The sequence below is a fragment of the Nanorana parkeri genome, unplaced genomic scaffold (genome assembly GCF_000935625.1).
Source record: "Nanorana parkeri isolate BGI_ZX_2015 unplaced genomic scaffold, ASM93562v1 scaffold101, whole genome shotgun sequence".
In the NCBI taxonomy this organism is placed as follows: Eukaryota; Metazoa; Chordata; class Amphibia; order Anura; family Dicroglossidae; genus Nanorana; species Nanorana parkeri.
This window is the reverse complement of record NW_017306369.1, coordinates 1,901,365-1,912,886: the sequence shown is the minus strand read 5'-3', so window position 1 is coordinate 1,912,886 and position 11,522 is coordinate 1,901,365. Positions and strand designations below refer to the sequence as shown.

Sequence of the window (11,522 nt, the reverse complement as noted above, 5' to 3'; positions counted from 1 at the left end):
TCCCCCCCCACACATAACATACACATACACATATTGTGGTGTACGCCAGGCACATGCGCTGCAGTGCGTTGTTAGAACGCATCTTTTGTAAAAAAACATTTGTGACGCATTGCCATGAGTTGTGATACCTTGTGTTGTAATTAAATATACGCCTGTATCATTTTATCACAACACAAACACCAACACAGCGCAAAAAACATTTATAACATAAATCTCTTATTTACAGTTTAGCGTTCCTTAATTTTTTTATAATCTCCCTTTCCTCAGCCTTTCATTGGTGTGGCAGTATTAAAGGAAAGTGTTAGGCCTCATTCAAGCACCATTCACGCCAGGGCGGAAGCGTTTCACCGTGGTTTCCGCACAATTTTTGAAAGAGCATTTATGGCTGTTTTTAGTCGCGTTTCAGTGCTGGAACGCAATTAAAAACGCTCAAAAACGTGCTGATCAGTGCATTTCTATTAAAATGGGGGTGGGGGGTTTCTGCTAGTTAGGCTGCTCCTCAGTGACTTAGGAGCCAGTTTACCAAAGATTGAGACGTTTAATTTAATTACTGGTAATGTGCATGAAAATGTTACTATCTTTAGGTAGATGGAAAGCTGCCATAAGAGGAAGTGTGGAGAGAGTAAAATATACTCTCCCCATAGCTTAGAGCTAGCGTGGGACAGTACAGTTGTGACACATTGGCTCTAAGACTAAGAGCTGAGCGATCATGATTGCTCGGCTTATGGTCTCTGAACAACCTACACTCAAGTAAGTTGTAGTATTTCACGGTTTCAATATTAACTGCTGGTAGTAGGTTGGTTGCCTTGATCCATTTGGTTAGTTATAAGATTGAAAGCTGTTTAACCACTTCAAGACCAGGTGTTTAGACCCCCTTCCTGGCCAGGCCATTTTTCAGTGTTCAGAGCTGCAGTCCTTTGACTGACGTTTATTCCGTCATGCAACGCTGTACTGAAATGAATTTTATACCATTTTTTGGGGACAGATAGGGCTTTATTTTGGGGGTATTTAATCACCACTGGGGTTTTTATTTTTTATTATAATTAGGAAAAATTACAGAAAATTTTGAAAAAAAAAAGTTTTTTTTTACATTATGTTAGGAAACATTTATTATTAACCAGTTTTTTGGTAAAATATAAAATATTGGGTCACGTCGGGTAAATAGACACCAAACATGTCAAGCTTTAAAATTGCGCGCACCTAATGCCACAAATTAAAAAGCAATCAGTTAAAAAAAAATCACTAAATGTTTGGTTGTTCACTAGTAAAATTTTTATGATTCTCTTCCTCATGTTTTAGGTAGAAGTGAATTCAAAACCTCAGCCTTTACCTTTCTCGAAGCAAGGCCTGTGTATCCAGGACACAGGAGCGATGTATGTCATTAACACCCCAGCAGGCATCAGCATTAAATGGACTCATGTTACTGGTATCATAGACATACAGTACGGCCTGCATTCCAATCAAACTACCAAGACCGAAGGGCTATGTGGTGAGTAGGACATGAAAGCAAAATTATATATTTTATGACATACAATGGGCCTGTGTGCATATGAAATGAGTGCAGCTTTCTTTAATATTCAGAGTGATTTCTCAGACTATGAAATTTTTGCTGGAACAAACGATATAGTAGTAATGCTCCTCAAGTAGGGTTTCACTCACATATATCCCCAGAGTCAGTCAATTCGATTTGCGCCTCACCCTATATTATAGACTAACACCGAAAGCACTTCATCTGGGGTTTTAAGAGGCGCACACCATTGCATTTGTTTAAAATCAATATTAATTTGATCTCAACAGATTTTTTTCTAATCCAACATTAATTTTGACATGTAATAAAAATAGGAATAAAAACACATACATTTTTGTCCCCTCCTTTACAATATGCCTCCTGCAGCCACATTTACGATCTTTACGAACAATATAAATACAATTGACCAATATTGTCCAATATTTCCTCTCAGTTAATTTGTGTGTGTCTTCACAATCATATTTCAATTGTGGCATGCGTTTTTTCTCCCCACGCGTTTTGCTGGTGTGCTTGCTCAGGGGACCAGAGGCAGTTTATCTAGGTTTTTTTGCATGTGAAATAGAATTTTTTATTGGAAAAAAATCTGTTGGAATCAAGGAATTAATACTGATTTTAAACAATTGCAATGGTGTGCGCCTCTTAAAACCCCAGATGAATTGTTTTTGGTGTTACTCTTTTAGTAGGGGAGGGAAAATCTTCCAAAGGAGTATCTGCCCTAGTGACAGCCATCTACGTAGGGCTTTCCCTTCACTTTAGGGAGAAAGAAATTGCTTGATTTGGATGCAATGTCATCTGCTTCAGGTATTCACATAAATGCATAATTCTAATTGATTTTTTAGCTAAGTATACAGTCACAGTACATTGGTGATTTCTGCATTTGACCAACATGACACCACATTCTTCTTCAGAAAATGTTTAAATTCTGTTGGTGTTTGCTATTTTGTCTTCTACTGCCTATGTTAAAAAAGAATGGGATAGCCAGCAATGACAGAAAACAAAAGAAGTCATCAGTGTTATTATTATTAAAACATGTAATCCATATTGTAATGATTGATCCTCTGCTAATTTAAGGTACATTTTGGTACCATCAAACGATATGTTTGTACTATAAATCACCAATACAGGAGGGAGTGTTACATCAGGCAGAATGATTTGCAGTATCCTATACTGCTTTCCATATTTCAGTGTAAGTAAGTGCAAAAATACTGCCTTAGGATGACTGACCCTTTTCTGTGTTACAAGGAATATGCAATGGGGATCCAAGTGATGATTTAAAAATGCAAAACAGGACCATAGTAACAAATAAAGAGGATATTGAAGCATTTATAAAAAGCTGGGAGATTGAGAAATCAATTGATGTTTCTACAAGACGTCCAGTGCGGAACTGCACTGAAGATAACTGCACTTACTGCATGGAATTACTCAACAAAAAAGTATTTGCCCCATGCCACCGGAAGGTATGTGCAATTATATTACATGATATTCAAATTTTTCTGCCTGGCTACTCTGTAGACATGTGCACTGCCAAAAAATTTGGTTAGTTTCGTTTCGTTTTAAATTCGGATTTGTTTTATTTCGTTTTTTGGGATTCGGGTGTGAAAGTCAATTCGGATTCGGAATTCGGATTCGGACGAAATTCGTTAGCGGTAGTTCGTTCAAACGTTTGTTTCGTTTTCGTTTCTTATTCGTTTCGTTCATTCGTTTGCAGCAAAGTGACATTTGAGGGGGAAATTTTTTTTCTTCAACGAACGAAACGAATAAGAGACGAAAACTAAACGAACGGTCGAACGAACTACCGCTACCGAATTTCGGAAACAGAAATTCGGATTCATTTGCATTCGTTATATCTGTAATTCGGAATTCGGATACATCCGAATTTCCGAAAATTCGTCCGAATTTCGATTCGGAACGAAACGAATCGCACATGTCTACTACTCTGTAAAAACACTCATGGCATATGAAAGGAGAGACTAATGTTAAAGAAGATACAATTAATGTTTTCCCCAGGGCCAGATTTCTGCAAAATTAAATAGGCAATGACCAAGGTGGCAGAGCTGCTAGGAGTGGCACACATGCAGCCACACATCATGTTGCTGGCTGTCATTAACATATTCCTGTGTATAATAAGTTCTAGATGTACTGGTGAAGAATTGGAAGATTGTGTCTTTCAGCCTCTCCAACCCCAAATCTGGTATGCCCTGCATTTCTATGATATCTGACCATGTTGGCATGATACTAAGGTTAGCCAGTTACCTGGAGTAGGAGTGGGGGAGCCCAATACAATTAGCCTAAGAGGCAGGAAGTGTAAATCTGTCCCTAGTTGACCTAACCAATGTAGAAACATCTATCCATTGTCTATAACATGGCATTCAATGATCAGAGACAAAATATGGATTTTGTTATTAGCTGATATAATTTCAAAAATTACCGTAAAAGGTTAAGATGGAATGACTTTAGGCAGCATTTTTCTATTTATTTGTAAATGTTATCGGAGGCACTAATGACTGTAATTTTGCTGCATTTCAGACTCTTCCATTCCACACCTTTTCTAGTAAAATGCAGATGTTTACTTGTTGATGGTTGGTTTGCTTTAAGTTGGTGTTATTTGTAGGTTTCACCTCAAGATTTCTGTGAGAAGATGTGGATCAACAGCACATATTTCTTAAATTATGAATGTGATGCTCTTTCTGCCTATGTAGCATTGTGCAGCAAACACAATATCTGCATTCGATGGAGAACCAAAGATTATTGCTGTAAGTCACACTGCTTTATTGTTATCCTCAGTTATATATTCATACTGCAGCAAGGCCATTGCAAGGATTGGAAATCAGTGGAATTTTTTTTAATAGAACCTGAGCCTGGGACTATGTAATGTATAGCATAGAGCATAGAGCATAGAGTACAGTGGACAGGAGTATGTAATGTAAAAATAGTCTATACAGTGCAGGTCAGGTCAGCACTGGGACTATGTAACTTACAACATAGCTTCTACAGTGAAGCTGTTAGAGTGCAACAGTTAGGGCTATGTAGTATACAACATAGTGTACAGAATATAGTGGAAAGGACTATACAGCAGAAGACCGTGCCACCTTATATTGTGTTCTCTGGTGCGAGCCCTCTTAAATGTTATCGGCCACTAATGTGTATGCCCTCATGACATTGGTGTTCAGTTGTCAATGTGTCCCCTTACATTGGTGGTTAGTGTTCCCTATGACAGTTGTGTTACCTGTCAAAGGCTTTTCAATTCTGCGCAGCCAGGTTGATCCTGGTATCCCTGCCAAACAGGATAGTGAACTCTTGGATCTCCACTGGAGTAGTAGCACAACTTGGACTAAAACGTAATCCAAACTTAGGACTGAACAATGAAGTAGCAGCAGCAGCACAGTGATGAGACATGACTCTGCTCTCCCCACTCTGTTTTACAGTCAGCATGTCCTCTGTTTAACCGTAAGGTACCCATAGACCTCATTCCATAAACATTTATGTTCAGTGTACCATTATGGTTAAAAAGGGTGAGGAAAAGTGATGTGTATTGCAGACAGAAACAGCAGATTTGTACTCAGCTCTTGTCTGTGACACCTACCTGAACTATTCATGCTTACCTGACTGGCTTTGTAAATTTATTTTGCCAATCAAATTGTAAAAGAGAAATTTGTTAAAGCTGTATTGCCCAACATCCACCATAATCAAGGTTTCATTCTGTAAATGTAATTTTCAATGCATGCTTGGATATAGCTGCCTTCTAATATGCAATATTGATGGCTGTTAATTGTGATGCTTTCCTAACTGAGGATGGAGAATGCTCATTTTGTACTATGCAAATAATGATTTATAACGTTATTACATTTTTATAGCGCTGACTTGTCCAGAGGGAAAGGAATACCAGCCTTGTGTACAACCATGTGCTGCCAAAACCTGCTTAAACAAGTGGTATTATGAAGAGTCCCCGTGTTCCTACTTAAGGGAAGACTGTGTCTGCAAAAAGGGAACTATTCTCCACAGGACGGATTCTGAGCTGTGCATTCCAGAAGACAAATGTGGTATTGTGTTACTTAAAACACTTATAGCACCTGCTGCCTTAATCTGAAATCATTTAGCTTGCCAATGCTATTCAGGAAATAACAGTATTAAGTTCAGAGTCCGCTCTTTTTTCCTTAATCTAAGTTCTGTGTAACCCACTAAAGACAGAATTTACAAAGCTTCTCATATGTGTTGTGAAATGGTCTGTTTCCTGAAGCATGCCCTGTGTAAATTCCTCTCTGCTTGAGGCACCACCAATCAGAATTATACTTTCATGACAGGTTAGAATCTGATTAGAGGCTATCAGGGACTTCTTGATACAACTACTTTGGTAATTTAGGATCTTTGTATATGAAAGACAGCAAAGCGCCTGCAGTGGATGTGTTGAACTGCATTACAAGCAGTAAGAAAATAATTCTCAGATCACCAGGTTACATACTGTATACTGTAAATGGAAGTGGAATGGCCTGGTTCACTACTGTTATGCCTGGATTAAAACCCAAAGTGGAATACATAGGCTTTTTACCGTGTATGCAATACAAAACTTTAGTGTACTATTAAACACTGGCCCCCACCTAAAAACCTTTTATGAAGCATAAATAATAAAAAATATTTCAGGACTGCGGTGTACCTTTAAACACTGCTTAATAAGTACAAAATGAGTATAACTGGGTAAAATTGTGTCATCTTAATATTTCACAAAACCCTTTTGAATATGCAGCCTTGTGACAGCCTACCCCATCCCACCAAATACGAAATGTTGGGCTTGAATTCTTAGGAATGTGCAGATCTATCTATTGAAGGCTAACAAATCAATGTTGGAAGATTATTCTGTTAGTAGCAGTACACAGAAACATTGCTTACCAAACATCTGCTATCAGGAGGTTAGATTCATCAATTGCTACTTATCAGCTGTTAGTATCCCAGTGCATTGGGTAGTAAATCTTCTATTGCATAGCAACACACATTAGCCAATGCTGACAATGATTTAAACATCAATTTAGGTGAACCTTAAATATAGGTCTAAAAAACAATGAATATTTGCTACTACAGCCTCCAACTTCACATAAGAAATTACTGCTTGGGTTAAAAAGTACAGTAAGCATACATATACCATTTGTAGGGTATCCCTATAGTATATGGATTAAATAAATGGTAGGTAATTGAGATATGATTTAAATATATTACCTTAAAATCAATTAAATCAGAATAATGGAATAACTATTTTCATGCTTTTTGAACTGGGTGAGATATGTATTTGGGTGTAGTTATAGATTGTATAGACATAGGATGTTTGTTGTCAGGATTTTATTTCGCACTCAGATCTGACCTAATGTCATTTTGATATTCAGAGAGAAATGATGAGGTGGGATCCAATGTTTTGCCAGATACTAGCGTGTTTGGTCAAATGAATAGAGCACAATGGCCAAATATTAAAGCATGCTTCGCGGTTAATCTTAGGCTCTGTTTCTTATCTTAGCATGCACTGATAATGAAGGACGCCCACGCTCACCCGGAGAAGTATGGCATTCATCTGTCAGTAAGTGCTGTCTGTCAAAATGCCTACAGAATGGCACAGTAATATCCCTGGAACCTCAATGCCACGAGGAACCAGTGCCAACTTGTGCGCAGGAGGGAGAGGCTCTTATCAGCATTATTGAAGAAGGGTCATGCTGCCCAAAGAAAGTGTGCGGTATGTAAATCCATGAACACCACAAACTCTACATTACCAAGTTCAAAGAAAGCATGTGATTTTTCATATGTTTGGTGGTTAGTATAAGAATGGAAAATAAAGGTTTCACCAATATCAGATGTTTTTAGAGGAAAAATATAGTACATAACACTTACAGTGTATGCCTTAAAGGGTATGTAAACCCTAAGCATAAGACCTTCTAGTCTTAGATTGTATCTATTAGATTTCCCCTACCTCTTGTTCTGGGCACAACATTTTTCAGAGACAAGTACAAATAGATGTGGGAATCTCCCCAATGGCAACACAGACAGCAAAACAAAACAAAACTCAACAGGCGGTCTAATCCTTCCCAATTCTATCCAAAACAAAAAAAAAAGTTTTTTTTCCTAGAGATACATTTTATATATACCATTGGAAGTGTTTTGTTATATCTGTGCAACAAATACCTGTTGATCCTGCCAGCAATCTTGTCAGCTGATAATTTCCTGTGCTTTCTGCCTGTGCTGCATTCTTATCAGTTATATTGTTCTCAGTTATCTCTGAGGACTAAAAAAACCCTGCAAAATCTGTTATCAAGAAGAGGAGAGGGAGAGGTTTCTGTAGTCTGGTCTTTTTTCTGTTGTCCTGATACAGTAAGGTGAGTGACTGTTGTCACCATAGGACGGGAAGTTTATTACTGGCAGGATCTCCAGGTAGAAATAAAAGAAATAAAGCCTAAAAATAGAAAACTATTGCAGCCACCACGTCTAAGGAATGGCAAGGTGCAATATATTTCATTTTTGTTTAAGGCTTTAGATAGACTATAAATTAGTTTTTGATATTACTTTTTAAGATTAGCTGCCATAGGCAGGGGAGATTAGCTGTTAGAGATTAGCTGTTAGAGTCATTTTGCTTCCCAGCATTTGAGATAAGATATCAACCACACAGGGAGTGCATCATTTGCAATGGTTTGGCCATCTGATAGATTTCTAATGCAGTAAAACACCATTTTCAGGAATTCTCTTAAACGTGTAAATTCACATACATGCTCACACTTGTATGTTGTTCTATTATTTCAAGCAAACATACCTGTATGTTGTATCGTTTATGCACTGACACAATATCAGTTTTGATTTATTGTTATGTTTATATTATATGTTTATAGAATGTAACATATCCTTGTGTGAAAGACCTCCAACCTGTAAGACTGGGGAAAGACTGGTTGCAGACTATAGCCCGAGGACCTGCTGCCTTCAATTTCACTGTGGTTAGTATTTCTATGTTTTAATTTCACATTTTATCTCAGAATAAATCAATAAGTCACTTTATGGAACCTAAAATTATTGCCTTGCAGAAGATATTGGTAAGTAATAAGTAAGCAATAAGTAATATTTTAGAGTCATAACCTGTATGCTAATCTTTGTTAACTGACTTTTACATACAATGGTATGATAAGAAGTGTCAAAATCCTGAGTAATTTTGGAAAAATTCTACTAGAAATACTGGACACAGACATTGTATTGGTAACACAAGATAATCTATTTGGTGAATTAGCCAATGCACATTGTGAATTGACTCCTTTATGCCTATTTTTGATAACATGAAAAACTGGAATAATATACCTTAAAGGCTTAGTTGAGCAGAGACAAATTTGAATTACTGTTATAGGTTTCAAATTATGATAAGACAAATCTCAAATAGGAAAAGGGCAAAGAAGTAACTACAACGAGCTGGATTGTGATGGAAACAATTGATGAATACTGCTTTGTTTTACTTCTGTCTCATTACAAAATCAATGCAATTTCCCTTTACAGTGTGTGACCCATCTGCCTGCCCAGTAGTTTTACCTCCAGCATGCAAAGCGGATCAGATTGCAGTCCAAGTTAGAGACGGTGATCCATGCTGCTTTAACTATATCTGTGGTAAGTGCTAAATATATTTACTTGGCTTTAAATTATTTTCGATTTGTTACAAGACAATTGAAAGCAGTTAGAGTGCTTGTTATGTTAGTTAGGCTGTGGTTGTATTTTTGTAAATGAGGTGTTATCCAAAGCAACCAGATATATGCTTAGATAATTCATACAACACTGCCAGTGTCAATAAACCTTTTAAACATTTCCTCCTACACTGTATAGAATGGTTTGCATACTATTCCACAGCTGGATGTATCACTAAATCACGAAATACTCATGCAAGACTTGGAAGTTAACACCATAATGGTCTGGACAACCTGGCTGATATTTTAAGTGGTTGCTCTGTATACATAGATCATTGTATGGCTTGTTCAGATTAACTGAAGACTTACTGAAGAATTTACAGCAGTTATGTTAACTTGATTCAACTAGTAATCTGGATAAAATCTATTAAACTGATTGGATGTGTTCACTTCAAAGGCCAATCACCCCATACATGCTTAAGCTCCCTGGCGGTATGATTATTGGTTTTATGGACAAAATTGAAGTGAAATAGTTTGATACATAAGTGTAATCATAGCAGATTACTGCAGTGTATTCTGTGTACATTGCAACTTTTCACTTTCCGGCCAGCTGTGACGCCCGAAAACGAAACTAAAACTCAGATATCGGCCGGCCACGTACAGCAGAGGACGCCGCGGGCTCGCAGGGACAAGGTAAGTGACACTTTTCTGTGCATTCCCGAGTCTAGCTCGGGGTTACCGCTCCTGGTATTGAAAATTAACCGCGAGCCAGACTCGGGAATACAGCCGGGGAGGTTAACAAAACTTGGCAATTCCAACCATCCAACCAACCATATTAAACTAAAGAACCTGTAGATATTGATCTGGAGTTACATACTGTTAGAATTTTCAGTTCATAAAAAGAATGAAATATACAGAATGTATATCTATAACTAATATAAATGTACCACAAATGTTTTATTTGCTAATACAGTATGAACATACCACCAGTGGTGAACATACCATTTGTGCAGGCTGTGCAGCTGCACAATGGCCCCCTGGGAATTAGGGGCCTATTTATTCCAGATGTGGCTCAGAAGGGTGCTGATACCCCTCTCACTCTCTTCTAGACCTGGACATGGTTCTCCTCTATCTAGCTGTCAGTCTATACACAGTGATTAAGTGTTTTCACTTGGTTAGCAGCCCAAAAATTTGCTTTGCAGAGACTCTTGCTGACTCTGTCTGCCACCAAATACCACATATTACATATGTCCTATCCTGCTACTCATATCAGCAGATTTGCTGAGTATAGGATTACTGTGGCATGTTTTCTAGAGTTCCACTAAGTGACATACTAAAAACTCTCCTAGATATTCACTAGAATCTTGAAGCCTCAGCACACCCATGACGGAAAACCATTGATTTTTGCTAATTTTACAATACTTCTAGGAAAAAAAACAATGCTCACTGTCCAGTCCAAAGTATGCCATGTACAGTTTCAACCACTTTCAAGCAGCTTTCAATTACAACAAAAAAACCACATAAAGATAAACATCCATATATGAGCCCAGAATCAACATGACCCATACCATAAGCTAAAAGAATGATCTAAACAAAATCAGTAAACTCTTGTGTAGGGCTTGCTTAAATGTGAGATGTTTTAAACAGAAAGAGAAGTTCTGGAGAAAAGTATTCCATTCTCTAAAGTGTTGGTCACCTCAGAGGATTTGCATTCTTAGAACTATTTTGCAAGCTAAGCTAATTAGACTAGTGAAAGTAAATCAAGACTGGGGGGGTGACATGCACATAAGCAGTTCTGTCAGTTGTACAACACAAACAGAAGAGACCAAATTACTTGACATTTCGAGTAAATCCCTTACGTGTATATTCATAAACATGAGTATTTGTTGAATTAGAATCATTTTCCAAAAATATAATAATCACTTATTGTACACATGTAGTTTGTGAATCCTGTACAGAACTGGTTCCCGTTTGCAGAGAAGGGGAGATCCTTACAGTGGATTTGAACACTACAAGCCAGTGTTGCCCTCGTTATACCTGTGGTAAGATTTATTTTAAGGTGTATTTAAGTTTTTGTTTAATGCACAGAAAATAATTTTTCTTTTCAATGCACCTACTGTACATCATATTTTATATTTTGTGCTACTTAGTGTGTGAGGAGAACCGATGTCCTACATCACAGCCTACTTGTATGCCTGAGACACGCCTGGCTAAAAAGAGAAGAGATGGAACTTGTTGTCCAGACTGGTACTGTGGTCAGTATGATAATATTTGCTTTTTGTCTTATACATACAGTAATTTCTGTATGTTTACATACAGTAATTTGTATATGTGTATATATATATATATATATGTGTATATATATA

General features: G+C 37.4%; 1 protein-coding gene across 1 annotated transcript in view; it reads left to right on the top strand.

The window, feature by feature from the left end:
- OTOGL (otogelin like) overlaps window positions 1-11,522 on the top strand; it is a 141,789-nt gene that overhangs the window by 107,823 nt on the left and 22,444 nt on the right. Inside the window, 9 exon segments of the mRNA XM_018552912.1 lie at window positions 1,300-1,489; window positions 2,771-2,985; window positions 4,140-4,281; window positions 5,383-5,568; window positions 7,029-7,241; window positions 8,386-8,487; window positions 9,035-9,142; window positions 11,097-11,198; window positions 11,307-11,411. Of these exon segments, the coding sequence (XP_018408414.1) occupies window positions 1,300-1,489; window positions 2,771-2,985; window positions 4,140-4,281; window positions 5,383-5,568; window positions 7,029-7,241; window positions 8,386-8,487; window positions 9,035-9,142; window positions 11,097-11,198; window positions 11,307-11,411 (1,363 nt within the window).